At 43.2% G+C, this 23,902-nt stretch overlaps 1 protein-coding gene across 2 annotated transcripts in view; it reads left to right on the top strand.

Annotated features, from left to right (window-relative positions):
* Positions 1-23,902, top strand: part of DIAPH1 (diaphanous related formin 1) — a 98,541-nt gene that overhangs the window by 43,221 nt on the left and 31,418 nt on the right. For both annotated transcript variants that reach the window (XM_066344673.1, XM_066344672.1), the window contains 6 exons: positions 468-583; positions 1,088-1,152; positions 2,572-2,751; positions 3,805-4,488; positions 5,287-5,401; positions 5,904-5,912. In XM_066344673.1, the coding sequence (XP_066200770.1) occupies positions 468-583; positions 1,088-1,152; positions 2,572-2,751; positions 3,805-4,488; positions 5,287-5,401; positions 5,904-5,912 (1,169 nt within the window). The remainder of the gene's footprint in view (positions 1-467; positions 584-1,087; positions 1,153-2,571; positions 2,752-3,804; positions 4,489-5,286; positions 5,402-5,903; positions 5,913-23,902) is intronic.

Genomic DNA, 23,902 nt, shown 5'->3' with positions numbered 1-23,902 from the left:
CAAGCTGGCGACCTCGGGGTCTCGAACCTGGGTCCTTCCGCATCCCAGTCCGACGCTCTATCCACTGCGCCACCACAGGTCAGGCACTTCTGTTAATTTTATTGAAAGATCTTTTCAGCCTGACCTGTGGAGGCACAGTGGATAAAGTGTTGACCTGGAATGCTGAGGTCGCTGGTTCAAAACCCTGGGCTTGCCTGGTCAAGGCACATATAAGAGTAGATGCTTCCTGCTCCTCCCCCCTTCTCTCCCTTCTCTCTCTCTCTCTCTCTCTCTCTCTCTCTCTCTCTCTCTAAAATGAATAAATTAATTAATTTAAAAAAAAAAAGAAAAGTTTTTTTCCAGAACACTTATCCTCAGGTTTGTCTATTGTCAGAGTGGTTTTTTTTTTCTTTTTCTTGATCCTTAATACTTCTCTGAAAATTATATTGTGGCTTTCTTTTGGCAACTTTGTTTTATTTCTCCCATAGACCTCAGTACTACAGGTTGATTGAAGAATGTATTTCTCAGATAGTTTTGCACAAGAATGGGGCTGACCCTGACTTTAAGTGCCGGCACCTCCAGGTTGATATCGAGGGATTGATTGGTAAGTGTATTTATCTGTCTGGTTCTTTAAAATATTGTTTCTGCCTTTATTTTGCATCTTTCAGTGAAAGTCTCAGGATATCTTTCTGGTCTCTGGGGTATTTCCATTTTGGCTCTTTCTTAGGTGTTAACCAACATCTATGTTAAGAGTATATAGGCCTTTAGTTTATTTATACATAATTCTAAAAATCTAACTCCTCACACACTGCCCACCTTTTGAAGGAACTTTAGATCTAAGCTAGGACTCTTGCTGGTCTCAGTGATTCATAAATATGACTTGTAGGCATTCTCCATGCCATCCAGCATGGTGGCCTTAACCAGCACTCAGAAATTTAATGTTGAACTTAACTGAAAGTTCCATTTCTTTATCTAGTGCAAAAGATTAAGAAGGGCAATAAAAATAACAAAAGGACCAAGACTGCACTGTGGTTATATTTAAGGGCTTGGGTAGTGAGAGGGAAAGCAAGAATTGAGAGCTTTACTTCCTGACTCCTCTTCCTTTCAGATCAAATGATTGATAAAACAAAGGTTGAGAAATCTGAAGCCAAAGCTATAGAGCTGGAAAAAAAGGTATGTGTGAAAAAATAAATGGGGGTATGTCTTTATTTGTCTTAATAAGGATTATGATTTTTCTGAGAAACATACCTGAGACATTTTGTAAGCATATGGCACACAGTAGCAGTTTTGAGGGGAAACTCTCTGGTGTAGGTTACCCATTGGAAAAAGTGATACGAACGTGATCATAAGGAGCCAGTTAGCGGGGAGTTTTTGGACCCTTGGAGAGGACAGGAAAGACAGATTACACTCATATAATACCAAAAGCAGGCTTATCCCCAGAACAATAGGAACTGCAATATGTTTGAATTCTCTTTCTCTTCAATTGTTAAAGACTCCTTTGTGATTGATAGGTTGTGCAGCTAGAGCAGGAGTCTGGAACATTTTTGGCTGAGAGAGCCATGAACGCCACACAGTTTAAATGTAATTCTGTGAGAGCCATACAATGACCCATGTACGTTATGCATTATCCAATAAAAATTTGGTGTTGTCCTGGAGGACAGCTCTGATTGGCTCCAGCCATCCACAACCCATGAACATGAGTGGTAGGAAATGAATGGATTGTAATACATGAGAATGTTTTATATTTTTAATGTTATTATTTTTGTTTTTTTGTTTTTGTTTGTTTGTTTGTTTGTTTGTTTTTGTATTTTTCTGAAGCTGGAAATGGGGAGAGACAGTCAGACAGACTCCCGCATGCGCCCAACCGGGATCCACCCGGCACGCCCACCAGGGGGCGACGCTCTGCCCACCAGGGGGCGATGCTCTGCCCACCAGGGGGCGTCGCTCTTTTGCGACCAGAGCCACTCTAGCGCCTGGGGCAGAGGCCAAGGAGCCATCCCCAGCACCCGGGCCATCTTTGCTCCATTGGAGCCTCTCTGCGGGAGGGGAAGAGAGAGACAGAGAGGAAGGAGAGGGGGAGGGGTGGAGAAGAGATGGGCGCTTCTCCTGTGTGCCCTGGCCGGGAATCGAACCCGGGACTTCTGCACGCCAGGCCGACACTCTACCACTGAGCCAACCGGCCAGGGCCATTATTTTTTTATTATTATTATTAAAGATTTGTCTGCGAGCCAGATGCAGCCATCAAAAGAGCCACATCTGGCTCGCGAGCCATAGGTTCCCGACCACTGAGCTAGAGACTAACTAGAATTAGACATCATAGCTGTCCTGGTTAAATGCCTTTAAAATCTTTGAGTTGTTTTTTTATTTTATTTAATTATAACTCCAAAAATTGATAAACTATGGAAATGCTTCCTAGTTCCCCCTTACTTTAACCTTGATTTTCAGGTCAAAATCATGGTGTTCTTACTTCCCAGGCATTTCCTGGTTCTATGGTCTCTATAGGACAAAGACTGGCACTAAACAGTAAACATGGGGAGGAACGCTGTGCTTCATGCTGAGATAGCTTATGAGCCTGACCCCTTTCTCCTTTAGCTGGACGTAGAGCTAACAGCCCGGCATGAGCTACAGGTGGAAATGAAAAAGATGGAGAGTGACTTCGAGCAGAAGCTCCAGGGCCTTCAGGGAGAAAAGGACACGTTGGATTCAGAAAAGCAACAGATAGCCACAGAGAAACAGGATCTGGAGGCAGAGGTGTCTCAGCTCACAGGAGAGGTAACGTCTGAGTGGGGAAGGCAGAGTGAACCGTAACCGCCACCAGCATCCTCAGGGTGAGACAGTCTTAAGCAGGAGTCGTACTACTTACTACCAGGGAGGGTTCAGCTACTAATAGGTAATCTAGTTAGATAGTGCATATTTAAAAAATCTTTTACTGTTGTTTTGTTTTGGGGGTAAGTAACATATAAGATAGTAAAATTGAAAAATGCAGAACAACATCAAGAATAAAATAAGTCACAATATTACCCAGAAATAAAGATAATACTCTTCTAATAAATCTAGGAGTAGAAACTAAATAAATTTTTCTCAAATTCACTTATTTTTTTCTATTGTCATCTCTGGACAGATTTATCCTTACACACTCTCTCTGCAGTTAAAAATATTTGAATGATTTGTGATATCTGATTACTTGATCCACTTACATGGCTATAGTTACCTGTATAGTACATGTGTTAATTGTGTAACTTGAATATTTGATTTACTTGATCTTTGCATTTTCTAATCAAAGAGAGAGTTTAACATAGAGGTTTAGTTTTTGTTTTGTTTTTTGTGACAGAGACAGAGAGGGATAGATAGGGACAGACAGACAGGAAGGGAGAGAGATGAGAAGCATCAGTTCTTCATTGCAGCCCCTTAGTTGTTCATTGATTGCTTTCTCATATGTGCCTTGACCGGGGGGCTATAGCAGACCGAGTGACCCCTTGCTCAAGCCAGCGACCTTGGGCTTCAAGCCAGTGACCTTGAGGTCTTGAACCTGGGTCTTCTGCGTCCCAGTCCAATGCTCTATCCACTGCACCACCAGCTGGTCAGGCTGAAATTGCCTTTTTAATGCAAAGCATGCTGAACTAAGAACATCAAGACTTGAACTTGAATTTCACCTTATCACCTACTAGCTATGTGACTTTAGGCGAATCACTTCATGTCTGACTCCTTTTACACCCTTCATTTATAAAATAAGAAGTTGGGATTAAGTCATTTCTCAGGTTCTTTCAAGCCCCAGTTGTCTCTAAGGTGGAATGAGAAGTAAACTCTCATTGGTTGTTTTTGTAGGTTGCCAGGCTGTCCAAGGAACTGGAAGATGCCAAGAAAGAAATGGCTTCTCTCTCTGCTGCAGTAACTGCAGCAGCCCCTCCCAGCAGTGCTCCTGTTCCCCCTGCCCCTCCTTTACCTGGTGACTCTGGCACTGTTATTCCACCTCTTCCTGGGGGTGGGACCATTCCTCCACCACCTCCCCCTCCTTTGCCTGGGGGTGCTGCCATCCCCCCACCCCCTCCATTGCCTGGGGGTGCTGCCATCCCCCCACCCCCTCCATTACCTGGGGGTTCTGCCATCCCCCCACCCCCTCCATTGTCTGGGGGTGCTGCCATCCCCCCACCCCCTCCATTACCTGGGGGTTCTGCCATCCCCCCACCTCCCCCTTTGCCTGGGGCTGCTGCCATCCCCCCACCCCCTCCTTTGCCTGGGGGTGCTGCCATCCCTCCACCCCCTCCTCCCTTGCCTGGAGGACCAGGAATAATGCCTCCCCCTCCCCCTCTTCCTGGTGGTTCTGGAATCCCCCCACCCCCTCCATTTCCTGGAGGTCCTGGCATTCCTCCACCTCCACCGGGAATGGGTATGCCTCCACCTCCCCCTTTTGGATTTGGAGTTCCTGCAGCCCCAGTTCTGCCATATGGATTAACCCCCAAAAAGCTTTATAAGCCAGAGGTGCAGCTCCGGAGGCCAAACTGGTCCAAGGTGAGAATTTCTGTTCATTTCTTCATCAGTACCTCTTCAGAAATATTTCCCTTTCTTGTGGCTCACATCTATCTGTCTCCAGGTGCCACTCATGCACGCATATTCAGCAGACAGGCATCTCCTGTCTGCTAGACATCACTGGAGAGTGTTTTGAGTTCCAACTCTGCCACAAAACCTAAACTTAAGGTAGTACTTTTGGCTTTTGAGGATATAAGTGTCAGGGTAAAACACAGTTTGATAATAGTCATTTTACCAGTCTGCAAGGTATTGATAATTTTGCTGATCTCAAGTCATGGATTTACGAATACACTGCCCACCACCTCCCACCTCCTCCCTCCGGTAAGTGAGTTATACAGGACATGTTTGCAGGGCACAGTATTGTTTCCATTCTATGTTTGAGACCCCTGTGATTCTACATCAGCTTTGGTTCCAGAAACCAATTTAAAATAGAGTTCAGGGATTATAAAATGAACAAATTTGGCACAGTTAGCCAAATTGATGGGAAAATATGTAATGTAGAACAAAGGAAGATGTGAAATAAAGCCTAATGTTTTTAAAATGAGTGGATTTGAGGTCAAAATGAGGATACATAGCATACTTGAATAATCATCAGCAAACTGGAAACATCATCTCTCGATTTTATCATGAGGAACACAGCTGTACCTGAATCTTAGGTCATTCTGATTCTGCTGTGATGGTGCCTGTAACCAGCCAGCCACCTCTTGGATCTTAACCGTTTTCTAGGATGGAAAGTACAGAGCTCAGCTTAGTAACTCTTAACACTGCCTGCATTCACAGTTTGTCGCTGAGGACCTTTCCCAGGACTGCTTCTGGACAAAGGTGAAGGAAGACCGCTTTGAGAACAATGAACTTTTCGCCAAACTCACCCATGCCTTCTCGGCCCAGACCAAGAGTGAGTTCCTTCCTCTTCCGTGCAAAGGGCCAGCGTGGGACTTGAGACTATCCTTTCAGCAGGTTTCCCATTCCTTTCCCTTCCCTGGGTGAGGGTTGAAGAGAGATGGGGTTTCAGTTTGGAAGAAAATAGGATGTTGATATTCTGGGAATGCTGGGTTGGGGAAAGACAGCTGTTGCATGTAGGTTGGTATCCCCCTTCCCCCAGGATCTTTGCATGTAGATATGTTATGTCATTATAACATATGGGGATATGAGATTAAGGTGACAGAGCTCAGTCTGAGCCCATTTTGATGATGCTCTTGAACTGATTCAGGCACTGCCTTTAAGGTGCTATCTCCAGACCCACATGCATAATTGATCAGGCTAAGGCAGAGTCTTTAATAGGTTAGGTGGTTGAGCAACTAGCTATCTACAGTAACAAGAAACCATATGTGATTCCTTTTCTTCTGTTTCTTTCCAATATCTGATGCTTTCTCCTTCCTGGTCCTTTGCACCTGCAGCATCAAAAGGTAAGAATATAAAAGAGCCTTTCAGTTGGGTCTCTTGAATACTAGAGGAAAATTTAAACAGTTGTAAGGGAATTTCTCTTTAGAAAACTAAGACTAGAGATCAAGGGGTTGATATCTGTTTTGCCTTTTTTTTTTTTTAAGTATACAGGACAACCAGCAGCTGTGGTGTTAACTGACAGGAAAGAAAACTAAGTTTAAGTTGAAGCTACCATAACTTATTCTGTCTTTGGAAGGTGAAGGACAAATTAAGTAATAATACCCTTATCTTACATTTGTCTGTTTTACAGTTTTCAGAGTACTTAAACATAACTTGACCGTATTTAGCCCACAAAGCAGTTTATGAGACAGGAAGGACACATGTTATCTCCACTCTGTAGAATACATGAATTGAATAGTTAGGTAGCTTGCTCAAGGTTATATGAACAGGTCCAGGAGTCTTGACTTTTAGTTGTTTTTTTTTTTTCAATATAAATTCTGGTCCGTTTTCCCCATAAATTCTTGCTTTTCCTCACCTTCATCTTATTGCCTTTATTTTAGAATTGCTGGTCTTCTTTGCTCACTTTCTAATTCTTGTGGTCTGTGTGCTCCCTCAGTAGGCCTCATGATAATTTTATATTTCCATCTTCTAGCTTTTTTTTTTTTTTTTTTTTTACAGAGACAGAAAGTCAGAGAGAGAGAGAGAGATAGGGACAGATAGACAGGAACACAGAGAGATGAGAAGCATCAATTCATTAGTTTTTTGTTGCAACACCTTAGTTGTTCATTGATTGCTTTCTCATATGTGCCTTGACTGTGAGGCTATAGCAGACCGAGTAACCCCTTGCTCGAGCCAGTGAGCTTGGGTCCAAGCTGGTGAGCTTTGCTCAAACCAGATGAGCCTGTGCTCAAGCTGGCAACCTCAGGGTCTCGAACCTGGGTCCTCCACATCCCAGTCTGATGCTCTATCCACTGCACCACTGCCTGGTCAGGCATCTTCTAGCTTTTTTATTTAGAGGTTTATCATGACCCTAGTGATAAAATGCTCCGACTTCAGAGCATTTTCCCCCACCCAGTAAATAAATGTTTTTAAAGACAATTATTGTCTTTTTCCTTAGGTGGTCTAATGAAACCAGGCTACACTCTGTCCTAATAAGGAGCCTAACAGATTGCTGTATGCTCTGGTGGCCCTTAGTTGCAAGTGGGTATCCAAGAGTGTGAGATCACAGTGCTTAGGCCTGTCTTGTTGCCCAAGCTTTCAGGGCAAAGTGGCCTTTTTCTCTAAGAGAACCTTCTGAACGAAAGCCAGCTCAGGGACTTACTTCCACTCTCTTAGTTTAAAATCCTGCAATAATGATTGTTTATGCCACTGTAGTACATCAGCAAAGACTAGTTGACCGTGAATATCAAAATCAGATGATTTGCTAATTTTTTTTTTAATTTTTTTTTAACTTATTGATTTTAGAGACAGAGGAAGGGGGAGAGAGAGAGAGAGAGAGAAACATCAATGTGTTATTTTACTTATTTATGCATTCATTGATTGATTCTTGTATGTGCCTTGCCAGGGATTGAACCGACAACCTTGGCATATCTGGACAGGTCTAACCAACTGAGCTCCCTGGCCAGGGCTGATGTGCCTATTTTTAAGTTCAGAGACTCTATCCCTGTGTTGGCCTCTGGCATAAGTTCCTTTCTTGTGGCTGGGCTCATAGTGCCACTGCAAATGTGCACTGCCTGGGCCCCTTCCCTCCCCGTCCTTTTATCCTTAACAGGTGTATTTCCATTGATTGTAGTGGGGTTTTCTGCAGTTTACTGGTTTTCCTTGGCATTGTGTTCCCACTGTGAATCATATATAGTATTTTTAAACACTCAACCTAGACCTTATCTCATCTTTTGTTATTTTCAACAGTGTACTGATATTTGTTAATGCTCTTTCAGCTCAGCTTTGGTCCTGAGAACTACTTTCTGGTCATCGAAGGCTCTAACTTTCTAACAGCTTTGGCTTTTTGTCCCCCTTACACTATTATTAGAAATCTCTATCTTAATCTGAAAAGAGTAAATGTGAATTTGTCACTTAGTTTAGTGGAAGTATTGATTTTCATGTGGTAATAATCATCACCAGATTGCTGCTGTTTTTTATGAAGGAAATTTCAAACTAGTCTTTATTTTATTCTAGTCTTTAAATATCTTTACTTCTAGTTAGGCTTTTCAGGTGTTAAATTGGCACACAGTCTTAATTGCCCCTTCTTTTCATTAGGCAGCCCTGGAGAAGGGGCTCTTGAACATTATTAAATTGTGAGCAGTTTTCCAGACATGCTAACTCTTAGTCATTTTAAGAAATTCCCAGAAGAGAATTTTTCTTGTCAACTATAGTCTTAAATACTTACCTGTTTATTCAACTCTAACAGTCATCTGTAACACTCCAATGCAACAAAGCCTTCCTTCTCTTGTCAGCCGTGCTACGTCTGTGTTTTCAGTCATTTTCTCCAAGCAACAGACACTTCTCGCTTTAAAAAATTATATATTTTTTGCCCTGACCAGATAGCTCGGTTGGTTAGAGCATCATCTCAAAGTGCAGAGGTTGCTGGTTCGGTCCCCGGTCAGGGCACATACAGGAGCAGATCGATGTTCTTGCCTCTCTCTCTTCCTTCCTTCTTCTCTTGCTAAAATCAACATTAAAAAAAAAATTACCTCTTCTTGGGATATTCAGTGTTTTACTGACTTCTGTTTGTCTGATTTATCTTTTTCTTCTACATGTTCTCACTTTCTTTCTCTTTGAGTTACTCTGTAAATCTGGTGATCCAAGCAGTATTTGAAGGTGCTTGTTTAAGTTGTATTTCATGGGGACAAAATAGTTGCTTTGATATTGTATACATGGGCCTCAGGTGGCAGGTGGAAGGGCTGCATGTGGCCCCAGTGCCGTGTGTAACCGCCACTGTGATGGGGTCACTGACTTGCCCTGTTGTTCCTGCTGCAGTTTTGGGCTTCCCTCTCTCGGTGCTCAAGCAGGCACGCAAGCTCAATATGGACTGTTCCCAAATGGCCCCTTCCTCACAACATGTCCAAAAAAGAACACTTTAGTAAAAAAAGACTTTTGGCTTTTTAGAGTTTAGGTTTTTATCAGGTAAGGAACTTCCAAGTTTTAGAAACTTCTGAGGGAGCACACAGAGGACCCAGCTCTCATCGGTATGAAAGCAAGTTTTACTGTGCTTCTGTTGTTCTAAACAGGTCTGGGATAACATTACAGAACGCTCCTCCTTCATTTTCTTCTAAGTTGGTAACCGGTTTCAGTTACCAAGTCTCTCATTCACAGTGTTAATATTATGATATAATTAAGTAGAGAAATACTCATTACGACTTAATAAATATCCCATGAGATGAAGAAGTAGAGACATGGGTTAAAGATGTTTTCAAGGCCATATAGTATGTAGCAGAGCCAGGGCTCCCACCGCAGATGGATTCCCAAATCCTCACACTAGCCCCTGCTCCCCAGAGCGTGCGTCTGCCCCCGGAGCTTCTGAAAGCTCCATGCAGACAAACGCTGGAAGAAGGGCTGTGCCAGCTTCCACAACCACTCCATTCTTTAGGCACAAATGTCCTTGAATTGGCAGTGACTCTTAGGAGTACAAAAAAGGAACAACATTAGATTAGGGAAAGTAAGAGAGATACTGGGTATTCGGGTTCTGATTACTGTATATTCAACTGTAGCAATACTAATTCAGTTGGAGAAGTAGCACATGCATATCTAGTTCTAGTGGGAGTCCTGCTTAGATGATTTCAGCCCAGCAGTTGCCAGTCTTGATGAGGAAGTCATTTGGACACTAGGTTTTCATAATACTGCATAATTTCCCTTTTCACTTGCTAAACACAGCTCTGCTATTTGTTAAATGTGGCTGTATCTCTGTTGTATTTTATTTCTACGTATAAGCTCCAGTATGCCTCCTGGCTCTTCTAGGAATGGACATTAAAGAAAACACCCACCTGCTTTCGATAGTCAAGGTCTTCAGCCACTGTTTCATTAAGGTTCAGGAAGACATGTACCTTTTTCTAAGAGAAAGGCTAAGAGAGGAGCAGTCTTCAAATTTATACTGCACGTTCTCATTCACCTTTTTCTCTCTCAAGGGTTACTGTTATTTCTGAACTCTTGACTTCCCATAAACCAGGAATTTACTTAGTTGATTTGTTTGTTGCCAGGAGAACTATTTTGAGTTCAGATTTGATAGGCAGTGCTATAAAACTTCCAGTACTTGGCCCTGGCCGGTTGGCTCAGCGGTAGAGCGTCAGCCTGGCGTGCGGGGGACCCGGGTTCGATTCCCGGCCAGGGCACATAGGAGAAGCGCCCATTTGCTTCTCCACCCCTCCCCCTCTCCTTCCTCTCTGTCTCTCTCTTCCCCTCCTGCAGCCGAGGCTCCATTGGAGCAAAGATGGCCCGGGTGCTGGAGATGGCTCCTTGGCCTCTGCCCCAGGCGCTAGAGTGGCTCTTGTCGCGGCAGAGCGACGCCCAGGAGGGGCAGAGCATCGCCCCCTGGTGGGCAGAGCGCCCCCCCTGGTGGGCGTGCCGGGTGGATCCCGGTTGGGCGCATGCGGGAGTCTGTCTGACTGTCTCACCCCGTTTCCAGCTTCAGAAAAAATACAAAAATAAATAAATAAATAAATAAATAAATAAAAAAAACTTCCAGTACTTTTTCACTTTTCTTGTGATTGGTAAGGAGTCTTATCATGGTCTCTTTGTTGACTCTGCTGCTTTTTAAGTCCTTGGAAACATGCTCAGTAGTTAATTTTATTTCAGCTTCTCCTAGGGAGCAGTTTTATCACCGTGGTGGGCTCGGGCCATTATCTGCAGTATGTATAACTAGTTTTTCATTCTGCTTTTCTTCTCTTACTATCTTTTGCTGATACATGCTCCTATTTACAGCCGTTATGTTTTAAAACAGCGTGGTGACAACTAATGTTCTTTTTAGGTGTATTCCTTTCTTTCAGAAACCTTTTGGATTCTTAAGATCCACAAGCTAATGTCCCTTAATAGGTATGCAGTGGACAATATGTAGCATTAGATGGTCTCTCTCTGCTAAAATATGACGTGCATTTTGGGAACTATGAGCCTGAGAATAGTTTTCCAAGTGGTTAATGGCTAATTTAGAAAGAACTATGGCTAAAAGGTAAGATCTTGACCAACAGCTGAGAATTTCATAAACAATAGAAGTATTCTAGTTAGGATTTGACAGGGCAGGTCCAGATCCCAAGGTCTGTGCTATTGTCCCACAGGTCAGGTCAGAACTGTCAGCAGCTGTGAATAGGTTTGCCTGTCTGCTGCTCTCCTAAAATTTTCATGGGTCAGGCTGTACCAGGAGCCTGTGGTGAGGAAGCAATCCTCTCTTTCCCAAAAGGGAGCCAAGGGTCTTTTTCTTCCCTGTGATCCCCCTCTGTCTGCTTTGTGGCACCCACCCATTTGAATATTCATCAGGAAATGTCCTCGTGAATCTTTACAGCCTCTGCAACCTTAACCTCTAGAAACAAGATTTTGTAAGCGCTCAGCATGCTCCACCTCACTCAGTGAGGTTAGTGGCAGAAATATGTCTGTTCTCTTGGTTCTTTATGCCTCTCAAGTGTGTGGACAAGAGATGCTATCAAAGTGAACATTTGTTGGGGTTCTTGACTTTTCTTTACTAACTTCTCTTGGATTTGTTGTTGTTGTTGTTCAATTATTCACACAAAAATAACATTCTGACAGTTTTAAATATATCTCCAGAATGAAATTACAGGTGAAAGAGTATGGACCATGGCCAAATTGCCTTCAAGGTCAGTTGGTGGGAAATTTATGCTCTCAGTGTATGAGAAAGCTTCTGTTTTGTATTATAGTCAAAAGTTTTTTTTTGTTTTTGTTTTTTTTTTTTTGCGTTTTTCTGAAGCTGGAAACAGGGAGAGACAGTCAGACAGACTCCCGCATGCGCCGGATCCACCCGGCACGCCCACCATGGGGCGACGCTCTGCCCACCAGGGGGCGATGCTCTGCCCATCCTGGGCGTCGCCATGTTGCGACCAGAGCCACTCTAGCGCCTGGGGCAGAGGCCACAGAGCCATCCCCAGTGCCCGGGCCATCTTTGCTCCAGTGGAGCCTTGGCTGCGGGAGGGGAAGAGAGAGACAGAGAGGAAAGCGTGGCGGAGGGGTGGAGAAGCAAATGGGCGCTTCTCCTATGTGCCCTGGCCGGGAATCGAACCCGGGTCCTCCGCACTAGTCAAAAGTTTTTTGTTTAATTTATTAGCTGAAAACTGGCATTTTATTGTTTTAATTTGTATCTCATTAACTTCTTTTGGATTTTGAGTAGGGACAGACTGTTAGCACAAAGAAGTTGAGAGGTTTCATTATATCAGATGTTATAGTGGTTTTTAACTTTTTTACGCTTGGGGATGGTGAAAGTAGGAGAATTATTTCAGGAACTGCTAAGGCAGAAGTCATCCTGAGCATAAGCAAATCTGACCAAGGTCATTGGGTCTATAATCTATACAACCAGCAAGATATTTCTGGCAGACTGATACACAGACCAGAGTTGGAAAACACTGAGATGGTAGTCCTTGTGATTTATAAGCAGGAGTCTCCCCCTGCCACTTGGGGTTAGGAAGAGTCCCGCACAGGGAGTAAGTACTCCTCTGGGTCATGATCTCCCATCCTCAGTGTGGAAAAAGTAGGCCTAAACCACCCCCTTATGTGCCTCTTCGTGGTCCCAGCTTGACCTCACTAATTGCCTTGAATCCACTGGCTCTAATATTATGCTGTTTATCTTGGTTTCTGTCACTCACCACAGGAAGCCCCAGACTCAGGTCATCCTCATCTCCCACACTGAAATCCCTGTGAGGTTCTGAAACTCCTATTCTGAGTCCTGCCATCTCACCTGAACTCTTGAAACCATCCACTGTGCCCTCTGGAATTCATGGTCCTGCCATCAACTCGGCCTTGTTGCTCTGACAGTGACCTGGCTTTTCCTCGCACTGCTCTCCCTGTGTCCATCTCCTGTGGGTGCCCCGCCCCGAGCTGTAAACCTCACTCCACTGGGTCTCAAGATGGAGCAGATGTACTTTTTGTTCTTCATTGCTACTTCCAGGTCATTCCACCTTTCTTTTTCCTAAAAACCCATCATTTTGAATCTCACATCAAAGTATATCACCCACTTCCCTTCTCTGTGCTGTCATCTGCAAGCACACCAACAATTCCTGCTAGTGTCTGTTAGCGTAGCTCCTGGCCACTCTCTGCAGTACTCCAGTACTGCTCCTGTCTTTGTTTTAAGCACCTCTTTACATGAACGGGTCAAGTTCTGGCTTCGCAATTCCTCGCATTATCCTTTTCCAGTGATCTAGTCCTCTCCCCTCCCTTGCCCATTCTGTCCCATGCCAAGCACCAGTAACTGCAGCCCTTCCACAATCTCAATTTCAGACCACCTGCGTTTTTTACCTCTCTCTTTAGTACCCTGACCCCAACAACCCTTCAGCCCCACTGGGACTTCCAATTCATTTATCCTACCATGTTTTGTTGTCTTTCACCCCTCAGCTAAAATTCCATGGTTAATCTTAATCATCCCCGTGGGTTTTTTTCCTCCCATTACTTTTCTCTCATCTCAGCATACTTGACTGGCAGGACCACAGTCCTGGTCAGTTACATCTCTCTCCACCCTGCCCCGTAGCTGTGCCAGTGAGCACGGCTGGGGAACGTGGACAGCTGGCTCTCCTGGCACTCGGGCCTCACTTGGCTTTCAGGGCAGCACGGCTCTGACCCTCTCCTACCTCACTGCTTCTCCCGGATCTCCGCTCAGTTTACAGTGTTGCTTGGCTCTTGATGCTGCCAGGCAATCAGGTATTAAACATTCCTAATCCATTCAATTTCCTGCTCTCCTGAATGATTATTTCACACCTTTTCTCTCAAAGGCCCAGTACCTCCCTCATCTGTTTTTTTCTTCACTGAGAAAACAGATAGTCAGCAGAGGAACTTCCATAGACTTCCACCATTACTTTTACTCACTTTCTTTGTCTTCCTCTCTGTAACAGCTGTCCTGTCTATAGCCAGTTCCTGGATTAAGGTGATATCTTTTTTTCAACAATTGCATAGAATACCCTGAAAATATAAAATATAAAAAGCGTTCTCTTTCCCCTCACAGCAACTGTGGCTAATCATATCTAATACAAGAATGGATACGATCCTTTCCTCCTTTAGTTCAAGTGAGAAAATGTGGGAAATTTTCAAATAGAACCTTTCTGGAAAATTAAGGGGCAGTGGAATTAAAAAATAAAATTACAGAAATGTCAGAGCATACACATATTTTTAATGTAATCTGTGTGATCTCACATGGTATATAATGTTCTTCATTTTGCTAAACATGTTTCAGCATCTCTTGATATTATTACATGTAGATCTACCTATTTTTTTTCTAATGGATAGTAGTATTCTGTCAAATGATAATACAACTTCATACAACTGATTTCTTACTGAGAATTTAAGTTCCCTATATTTTATATCATAAGCAGTACTGCAGTAAACATTATTGTATTTAACTCTGCATACTTGTATTTCTGCACAATAAATTGATTTAAAAATTATTTATTGATTTTTTTGAGAGAGAGAGAGAGGGAGAGAGAGACAGAAACATCGATCTATTTCTGTATGTGCCCTGACTGGGGGTAGAACTGGCAACCTTTGTGTGTTGGGATGATGCTCAAACCAACTGAGCTATTCTGCCAGAGTTCTGCACAGTACATTTTTTAAAATAAAATTTCTGGGCTCATATTACTAGGTGTAGCATTGTACCAATTTACACTTCTGCCAAAAATGAGAAATTATTTCTCGTAATGTCTGATAGGGGAAATGTGATATCATGCTTTAATGACTACTAATGAGAATGCATTGAGATTTTCCTTCATGCCTTGACTCTTCCCTCATCTATAGAATGAAGTGGGTGAACTGAACACTACATTTCAGTTCTAAACTTCTGATTCTGTTACTATTTTTTTTCTTCTTTGCGTAAGTTGTCTTTGGTGTCATCTCAAATTCTTTTGTTGTGACAGCTTTCCAAAAAGTTCTTGTCTCCGTTTTCTTTGTTCTGGTCTGGGTTTCGTTCTTCTTTTTCCATGCACTGGTGGAGATTTAAGGGGGAGTGTCATCAGATAAAGATAATTAAACTTTAATTCCCTCTAAACTGGTGGAATTTGATCCATCTACAGTGTGCTCTTGCTCTTTCTCCTTTTCGCCACCAGATGGCACATGGAGCTCTTCTGTTTTAGATGTGTCATTGTTACGTCTGTTAGTGACGCAGTCACGTTAGAGAGAGGCGGCCTCTGTTGTTTCCAAATGCAAACTGCTTGGTATGCTGCCCTCTACCTGTTAGGATATTCATTTGGAGGACTGATCAGTAACATTAAGACAGGAAGCTATGCTTGCCCTTTTACAAAAGGATCTTGTCCTGTTGCAGCTAGTGTTTTTAATAGGAGCAATTTAGTGCTTTTGAGGGCCCCATAGTTTGGAGAATGTTTTTATTTTTATTTTGCTTTGGTAAAATCCTTTGATAGCTTGGTGAAAGCATACCTTTCCTTTCAGGGTGCTTAAATAGAGGATTGTATTTTACCAGTTTAGTAGTTCATTGTAAATATATTTGTAACCCTATTATATACACATTCATAATTCTATCTGTGTTTCAGCTTCTACTGAATAGCTACTCATAGAACTCTCCTCTGATTATATACTGATAATTCCCAGAAACGCTATACTGGATTTTTTTTTTCCCAGGGAATCCCTGGCCTGCCGTGAGTAGAATTTGTTGGTGCTGAAAGGCTTTTACAGACATCCCTTCTCTGACATTTGTTGGCTCCTGATTATCCAAACATAATCTCAATTTTAGAGCCTCTTTCTAGCTATTCAGACTTGTGTGTGCCTATATTACTATTCTAGACATACATTGACTTTAATTGTATCTTTAATCCCAAGACACCATCCACCATTACCTACAGATTCCAGATCGGATTTCTGACAGAACGTCCTTTTACATGGCATTGTCTGCAACTTAGATCATCTCAGAGGGGTCTGTAATGCCTAAATTTCTGTCATCTTGCTACAGTCAGTCCCTACATTTTAATGTCTGTTTCACCAGTAATTCCCAGCCTTTAGTGTGCATATGGATTACCTGAGGAGTTTGTTACAGGGCCAGAGAGTCCACGTTACAAGAACTGTGGAGGGGTGTATTTTTAATAGACTTCCCATGTAATTTTGTTATAGATGTATTGTGCCGGGGTCCAGCCCCGAGGGGGATCCAGGGGTCCCACAGGAGGAGACGGCGTCGGCGAAATCGAGTGAGAGAGCCGGATTCTTTTCGTTCTCTTTATTCTCTGGTTAGCATTTACTGCCAGGCATCTCTGCCAAATGCTAGTATAGCTCCCTTTTTATACAAGCACACTGAGTTACAATCACATGGTGTTAATTATTGCTTTTGTTTCACTATGTTTGCATGTTTCCAGATAACAGTTAATTTACATCTATGAATCACAAACCAGGTAGCAAATCATTCAAAATACAAAATAACTTGAATAGCGATAACAACATCAGTAAAAGCTTTTAAAGTATTAGTACTAATAGTTAACTAACTTTACTGCTGTTGTGAGTTAAGGGGCAGAGAGAGATTTAGCAGACGACTAACAATGGACCACCGCTTGCTCAGGTAAATGGCTTTGAGTTTATGCAGTGTCCTACTTTTTCTCACAAGATTCTAAAAGGCTTGCCTCTAAAGAAATTAACATAACATTAAGAATAGCTTTCACCCAAAGATATGCAGAGTGCACTTGCAAGATAGCCCAGCAGCAACACATTAACTATTATTACTTCCATGGATTTCCCTACATTTTTCTCATTATTACAGAATTTTGGAAAGTATGTAAATCTCATGAGAACATCTCATTGAGAAAGCCTAGCAATTGCCTTTAGTCAAAAGACAATTCTCTTAGTAAAACATTCTTTTCTTGCTGACTACGCTCTCATCCTAGGCCACATAATGGGCCATTCTACTATACCTTACCTAAGATACTATTGTCTAGTCAAATATTACTTATTTATTGTATTTAAACACTAGTTAAGTTCTAACTCTATTCTTCTCAGAGTGTACCACTATCTGCAGATCAAATAAGAAGAAAGGAATGTTTCTCTACTCTATCACATGAAAAGGCTAGGGAGGAAAAATGTTGAATTAAGTGAAGGCCGAAGGGTGCTCTGTGCACAGCCACTGCCTCCTACCCATTCACAAGTCACAATCTATTCTTTTTTTTTTTTTTTTTTTCCTTTTCATTTTTCTGAAGCTGGAAACAGGGAGAGACAGTCAGACAGATTCCCGCATGCGCCCGACCGGGATCCACCCGGCACGCCCACCATGGGGCGACGCTCTGCCCACCAGGGGGCGATGCTCTGCCCATCCTGGGCGTCGCCATGTTGCGACCAGAGCCACTCTAGCGCCTGAGGCAGAGGCCACAGAGCCATCCCCAGCGCCCGGGCCATCTTTGCTCCAATGGAGCCTTGGCTGCGGGAGGGGAAGAGAGAGACAGAGAGGAAAGCGCGGCGGAGGGGTGGAGAAGCAAATGGGCGCTTCTCCTGTGTGCCCTGGCCGGGAATCGAACCCGGGTCCTCCGCACGCTAGGCCGACGCTCTACCGCTGAGCCAACCGGCCAGGGCTCTATTCTTTCTAACATGATTAAGAAGGAATTCTCCTACAGACTTAACCCTTTACGAGGGATATCATAGCCAGCCTCTTATGTCTATGAGCCTAGTTCAAGGGGCTTACAGGCTTTTCTGTGGAACTCACACCCTCTGTCTCATTTCAAAGAAATCACTACGAATCTACAGGGAAAGCACGGTACTATTATCCCTGTGCCATAAATAATAGCACACACCCAGAAAAGGGGGGATATAAGGCCAGATTAATTCAAAAAGTCAAAGGGGGAAGTATCGTTGTGTCTCTCCTTTGGGTGACTTCGTCAACCCGCAGCCATTGGTCTTCTCTGCTGTGACTTTGTTAATCAGCAGTTTTTGATCTTCTTCTGCTGTGACCTTGTCAGCCAGCAGTTGTGGGTCTTCTCCTGCTGTGACCTTGTCAGCCAGCAGTTGTGGATCGGCTCCTGACAGTATTGGTCTAGCTCAGGGGTTGGGAACCATTTTGGCTGAGAGAGCCATGAACGCCACATATTTTAAAATGTAATTCTGTGAGAGCCATACAACGACCCGTGTACATTACGTATTATCAAATAAAAATTTGGTGTTGTCCCGGAGGATAGCTGTGATTGGCTCCAGCCACCCGCAACCATGAACATGAGTGATAGGAAATGAATGGATTGTAATACATGAGAATGTTTTATATTTTTAACTTTTTTTTTTATTAAAGATTTGTCTGCGCGCCAGATGCAGCCATCAAAAGAGCCACATCTGGCTCGCGAGCCATAGGTTCCCGACCCCTGGTCTAGCTTGACCCATTGCTTCAGTTTTTATTTCTTTCTCCATTTTCTGCTTGCCATCTTCCCCTGCCTGCTATAGTCTGGAAGCTTTCTTATTTTTTTCTCATGATAACATTTTTATGTCTGAGGCAGAATAGGTATTGTACAAGTATTATCTTTGTTCTTTCGTGGCGGTCATACCAAATCACTTCAGAAAGCAATTTGAAACATTTTTATATGTGTGTCAGAGTCAGTATTGTAGGAGTATTATCTTTGTTTTTATGGAGGGCATACAAGATCATTTTGGAAGCAGTTTGACACTGTCTATTGACTGAAAAATTTTTTTCCTGCCATTTTTCCAGCCAGTTCTCAGTAGGCATCTTTGGAGGATGTTTTGAAGTTCTCTGGAGTCAGTGAAGTAGCTGGGACCCACTTAGAGACGGACTGGGCTGGAGAGGGTGGGTGGAGGGCAGATGACTAGAGGTCTCCCAGGCCTGTACAACAAAGATGGCGTTGATGAGAAACGAGGAAGTCAGATCATGATGAATGTTATGACTGTGCAGATATAACCAAACTTGAAATTAAAGTTTGGTTCTTCTCTCACGATGGAGACCGGCAGTTGGTAGGGATCAGAAATGTGATTTGGAGGAGGAGTGGGATCTGCTGGAAATTTCAGAACAGAGGTAGGCTTTGAGATTAGCAGAAGGGGGACCCTGTGCTCTTTGGCTACATCCTGGAGCTCAGACTGCCGCCTCAAGGAAAAAGCACTGTTATGAGGATCCCTGACATTGTGGGAGTTGTTGGATCTGAAATGACTTTTCTGCTGATGGGGGACAAATCTCCCTCCAAACATAAAGTAGTAGCCAGCCTAGTTTTCAGGTAGTGCTGCGGGTATCTCCACTGCAGATTGTTTTCTCTGGGTTTTTCTTTCCGTGTCTCTGTTGGCTGTTTTTCTGCATAGGTAATACAGTGAGTTCAGAAGTCAGGACCGTTACAGAAAAGTCTCTTTCTTACCGTTGTATTCATCCATCCCATTCTTCCCCTCCTTCCTCTCTAGAGGTCACCATCTTTATAATTTCTTGATTATCCTTTCAGTGTATTTTAAAAATGCAATTATAAGCAAATACTAATACAGATTCCTATCCTTCCTCCCTTTACCAAAAGGCAACATACTATCTATACTGTTCCATACCATCTATATCCTGGAGAATTTTCTTATCAGTGTGTAGAGATTTTCCTCATTATAGTTCTCTTATGATAAGAACTATAATAAAAAAAAAATATAGTAATGAAATAATCAGTCCTTTTTTTTGGAAACAGTTGCTGCAATAAGCCATTTGGTCTGACTGCATCTTAGCAGCGTGTGTCCTTTATTCTCTCTGTTTTCCATGCAAACTCTCTTGCCTCACAACAGAACAGTTAGTGACCCACCCCAATCCTGTATAAATACAGTAATTCATTCTAGAGCTCTTCAGCCATTGTGGTATGAGGAAGAGAGACTTGAAAAGTTCTGCTAAGAGGCCTTCTCCACCTCCAAGTAGTTCACTGGAACATTATACCCTAGAGCAGAGCTTTGTGTCACTAGCATAGGGACACTACTTCATAAACAGGTATAGTCTACAAAGGAAAGGGGTGACCTGCTTAATTTTTTCTTGTTTCTCAGTTTTTGTTCTGAAGGTAATTGCTCTAGAACTTAGTACCGTGAAACTATCCCGTGTTCTAACTGTGGCCTTTGGAGCAGCATGGAAGAATGCTCATGATACAGCGCTAAGTGGGAAAAGCAGGAAACAGTTTCATACCTTCACTGCAATCATGTTTTACAGAAAAAAAAATGTAGAAGTAAAAGATTGGAAGGGTATATTACCAGGAAACTCTTAACAGTTTTTGTTAGGGTGCTAAATACTCTTTTTTCTTCACATTTTCTATAATGTGGTCATCTTATTTTTATGATGGGAAGGATGAAAGGATTAAGAAGGAAATTTTTCAGGGTCCAGGATGCCTGGAATGGGGGTTTCTAGAAGTACTTGGACCCGATAGATTAATGTGTGCAGAGCAGAGAGCAGTCTCACAAAGCAGGCAACGGCGTCTTTCACTTCACTCTCCCAGCCTGTTGAAAATCAGATCCCAACTGAAAAAAAGCTGTTTGTTCTTCTCTCAGCTCCGTTGGGTTGAGAAACCCCTGTTACACAACAGAAAGGCATTGGTAACCCATGTATGCAAGATGAGAGGCAGTCATGCTTCCCTCCTGATCCGGCAGCAGTCCCAACTCTGTTCTAAGAGTGAGTGACTTTTCTTTCATATCTGTTAGACTGGAAGATAAGACACTCTGTTTATGTATGTGTTTAAATTTCCTTTAGATAAGAAAAACTGCTGAAATCCTCCAAGAAGAATGTCCTCTCCTATTCAGCTTGCATTTCCATTCTGCTTGCATTTTTCTTTTCAGCCACGGGGTGTGCGCAGTTGAGCTGTTTTGGCTCGGGTTCCAGATTGTGAGGTCAGAGACTGGGGATTGGAGTAGAGCATCAGGTGACTTTCAGTAACAGTGATGACGATCCTGCCCTCACCCCCACCCCTTCTCCCCCCCTCTTTCCCCACCCTTTCCTGGCTTCTACCTTAGGAACAAAGAAGGGAAAAAAAGCAATATGACGAAAACCAGCAGCTGCGCCTGCAGACCCAGGCTGGGGGCTGGGTGTTATGCCATCTGTTTTCTTTTTTGCTCTTTCACACAGTTACGTCCCCTCTCAGTGGCCTGAGTAAAATGGAAGGTATTTTGTAGAATCCTTTGCTACGGAGACTGGCTTAGAAATCTGCAGTTTATTCAGTATTTAAGTGGGTGTGGGTGAGATGCAGCAGATTAAAAATGCTTCAAGCACCTAGAAAAAAAAAGAAGGTATTTTGCCTTCTCATTCTGTCTTATTCAAGAATATCTATTTAATGTCAGAGATGGTGATAGGGGCGTATCACCTATTATTTCTAATTATTAAAACAATATTGCCTAATAGGTATTACCTTCATTTCATAACCGAGAAATATCCAAGTACAGAATTAATATGACCTTTGTTTTTTAAGATCTCATACCACATAAATACCAAGCCAGAATCGGACCCCAAATCTGTTGACTCAGAATCCGGCATCTAGTAAGTGGGACTGGCAAGAAGGCTGGCATGTTTAGAGAAACCTGAGGTGCCCGCGTCCAGGGACTGTCATGGCACCAATCCAGTGCGCTTTGCTTTTCACCAGAAATCAGTGTTCTAATTTCTTCCAAAAATAGATCTCAAGGTAAAAAAATGAGATCAAGGGGAACATATAGATTAAAAGAGAATTTTTAAGCATGTCAGTCAGTTGCAGTGTGTGGGCCTTATTTAGATCCTGATCCACTTTTTAGGAAAGGAAAGGGCTTTACTCCTAGTACTACCTTATTTTGATGCCTGTTTTTCCTGCCCTCTAACCTACTGTTCCCTTGCATAAACCTGTAACCTTTTGCTGTCTTTCTCGGGGCACTGCCTGTCCTTTCAGTTCCTACCCACCCAGATCTCTGAAACTGATCTCTCCCTTAGCACTCCTTTACTGAGTCACCTTCCTGGGTGTGCTGGGGCAGTGTCTGTGAGAAACTCGGTGACTATATTGTCTGAATGAGCCATGCTTTGTGAAGCGCCTAGATTTCTAATACTGCTTTGCTGCCACCCTTTCAGGCTCCCATTTGTGTCCCCTTCTTCCTAATTCTCAGCTTGTTGCCTTGGGATTCTGTCTGGCTTTGTCCGTTCCTTCAGGCTTATCCATTTCTGCCAGTTTGCCCCATCCCTCCTCATAGCTTGCACATCCATGCTGAGGCAGTTCTGTGGGATCCAGCAGATGGGGGTTCGTTTGGGCAGGAATAATCCTGTTTATTCAGCATGCTATTTATCTGTTTTTCCCTCCTATGCAGTATACCTATGAATGGTTTTGAGATACTGACTTTTGCTCTCGTGAATATTATAGCTATGAAGAGTATAGAGTAGGAATTCTCCACATGGGCAGTTTTTTACATTAGCACACGATAGGACCTTGTTCACTCCTCTTCCCAGAATCAGAGAACTCTTGTAGAGCTTAACAGACATGGCTTACCGTGTGCTAGATGGCCTTCATAATTCCAGAGCTGTGTTACCCTCACAGAAACTTGATTTCCTTAGTAAGCTTAGGGAGCTTACTAAGTGTTCTAATCTTATAGATATGCTGGGAGCCTAGGACTCTTCCACAAAGACCCTGTTTCTTCAGACAGAACTATGGTGGTAGCAAAGTCCACTTTCTTATTTTAACTTCCTATTTTGATTCTGTGCTCTTGTGTGTTAAATGTACTACAGTTATCTCACTTTCTGGATATGATGCTTCTTCAAGTAGTGGAAACCATTGGTGACTTGGACCCACAGAATTTTAAACATGTTTCTGCATTTTCTACCTTTCTCATGTATCCTCTTTGAGTCATAAGGTACTTGGCTCACTCAAGGGAGATGTATAGTAAGATTATGTTCCTGGCTGAATAGGGTCAAATGCCGCAGGCTCTATCTTGTGCCGAGCACGTACTTGTGGTCCTGAGTAAGTGAGTAAGAATTAAGGTTAGGTGGAGTTGCTTTGTAGCTCAGCCTGAATCTTTCAGCCCTGCTTTAATGGAAAAAGCCCTTTTTCCATCTTCCTTACTCACTCCCACCTGCAATTCTTAAGAGCTTAGTTTCCAGGATGTCAGGCGACTCCCCATGTCTCCATTTCCTGTTTGTGGTGTTCATTGAGAGAAGCCTGCGACAGGAATTCCTGGGGAAGTGATGGCTCTTACTTTGGGACTCCGGCGGCCCTCAGCTCATTGCTGAGGTTGGGGAATACCGTGCACAGAAGGACCTCCCTTCTGTCCTGTGGGCCCTTAGAAACTCTGTTACTGATGGTAACCAAGCAATAACTGGGACTCAGGCTGCTGACTTTGTGCCTTGACTATTCTTTGACTTTAGAAACTGAAAATTAAAATTTTTTTCTTGTGCCTTAATTTCTATTCTTTGATTTTAGAATTCAACATAGGTATCAAGATTCATGACAAAATTAGCTTGGACTCTGTAGGATTGATTGTTTTGACATACCAAAAATAACGAGGAAAGGATAACAGGGTCCCTCTGTTGGACAGCAGGGGGTGCCCTTTCCCTTCGCTTCATTGCTTGGCACTCCCTACTGCATTCAGCCATTTTAGACAGATTGTTTTTGTTTCCACCTAACTCCATTTTGTGTTTGTGACGCAGGAAAAAAAAGAGTGCTGCAAGGGAGAAGCCTGCTTGGGGGAGGGAGGCAGTCCAGGGACTCCCGTACTCACGCTGGCTCACCAGGGCTCACCTTGCTACAGGCTGCCTGCATCCTGAGCATCCTAAGCATCCTAAGCATCCTGAGCAGTAGATGCTGACTCCCGGCCAGCTGAGCAAAGAACAAGTGGTGACTGGCTGCTGGATGCCTCCCAATAGTGACAGGGCACTGGCTTCTGAGACTCAGGCAGGGCGCCCCCTCTGTCTCACTGAGAACTTAGGCCAGGGCTTAGGTGGGTTTTATTAGAG

Source organism: Saccopteryx leptura, chromosome 6 (assembly GCF_036850995.1).
Source record: "Saccopteryx leptura isolate mSacLep1 chromosome 6, mSacLep1_pri_phased_curated, whole genome shotgun sequence".
Taxonomy (NCBI): domain Eukaryota; kingdom Metazoa; phylum Chordata; class Mammalia; order Chiroptera; family Emballonuridae; genus Saccopteryx; species Saccopteryx leptura.
Note: the sequence above shows the minus strand (reverse complement) of the source record. Positions and strands in the feature narration are given on the sequence as shown.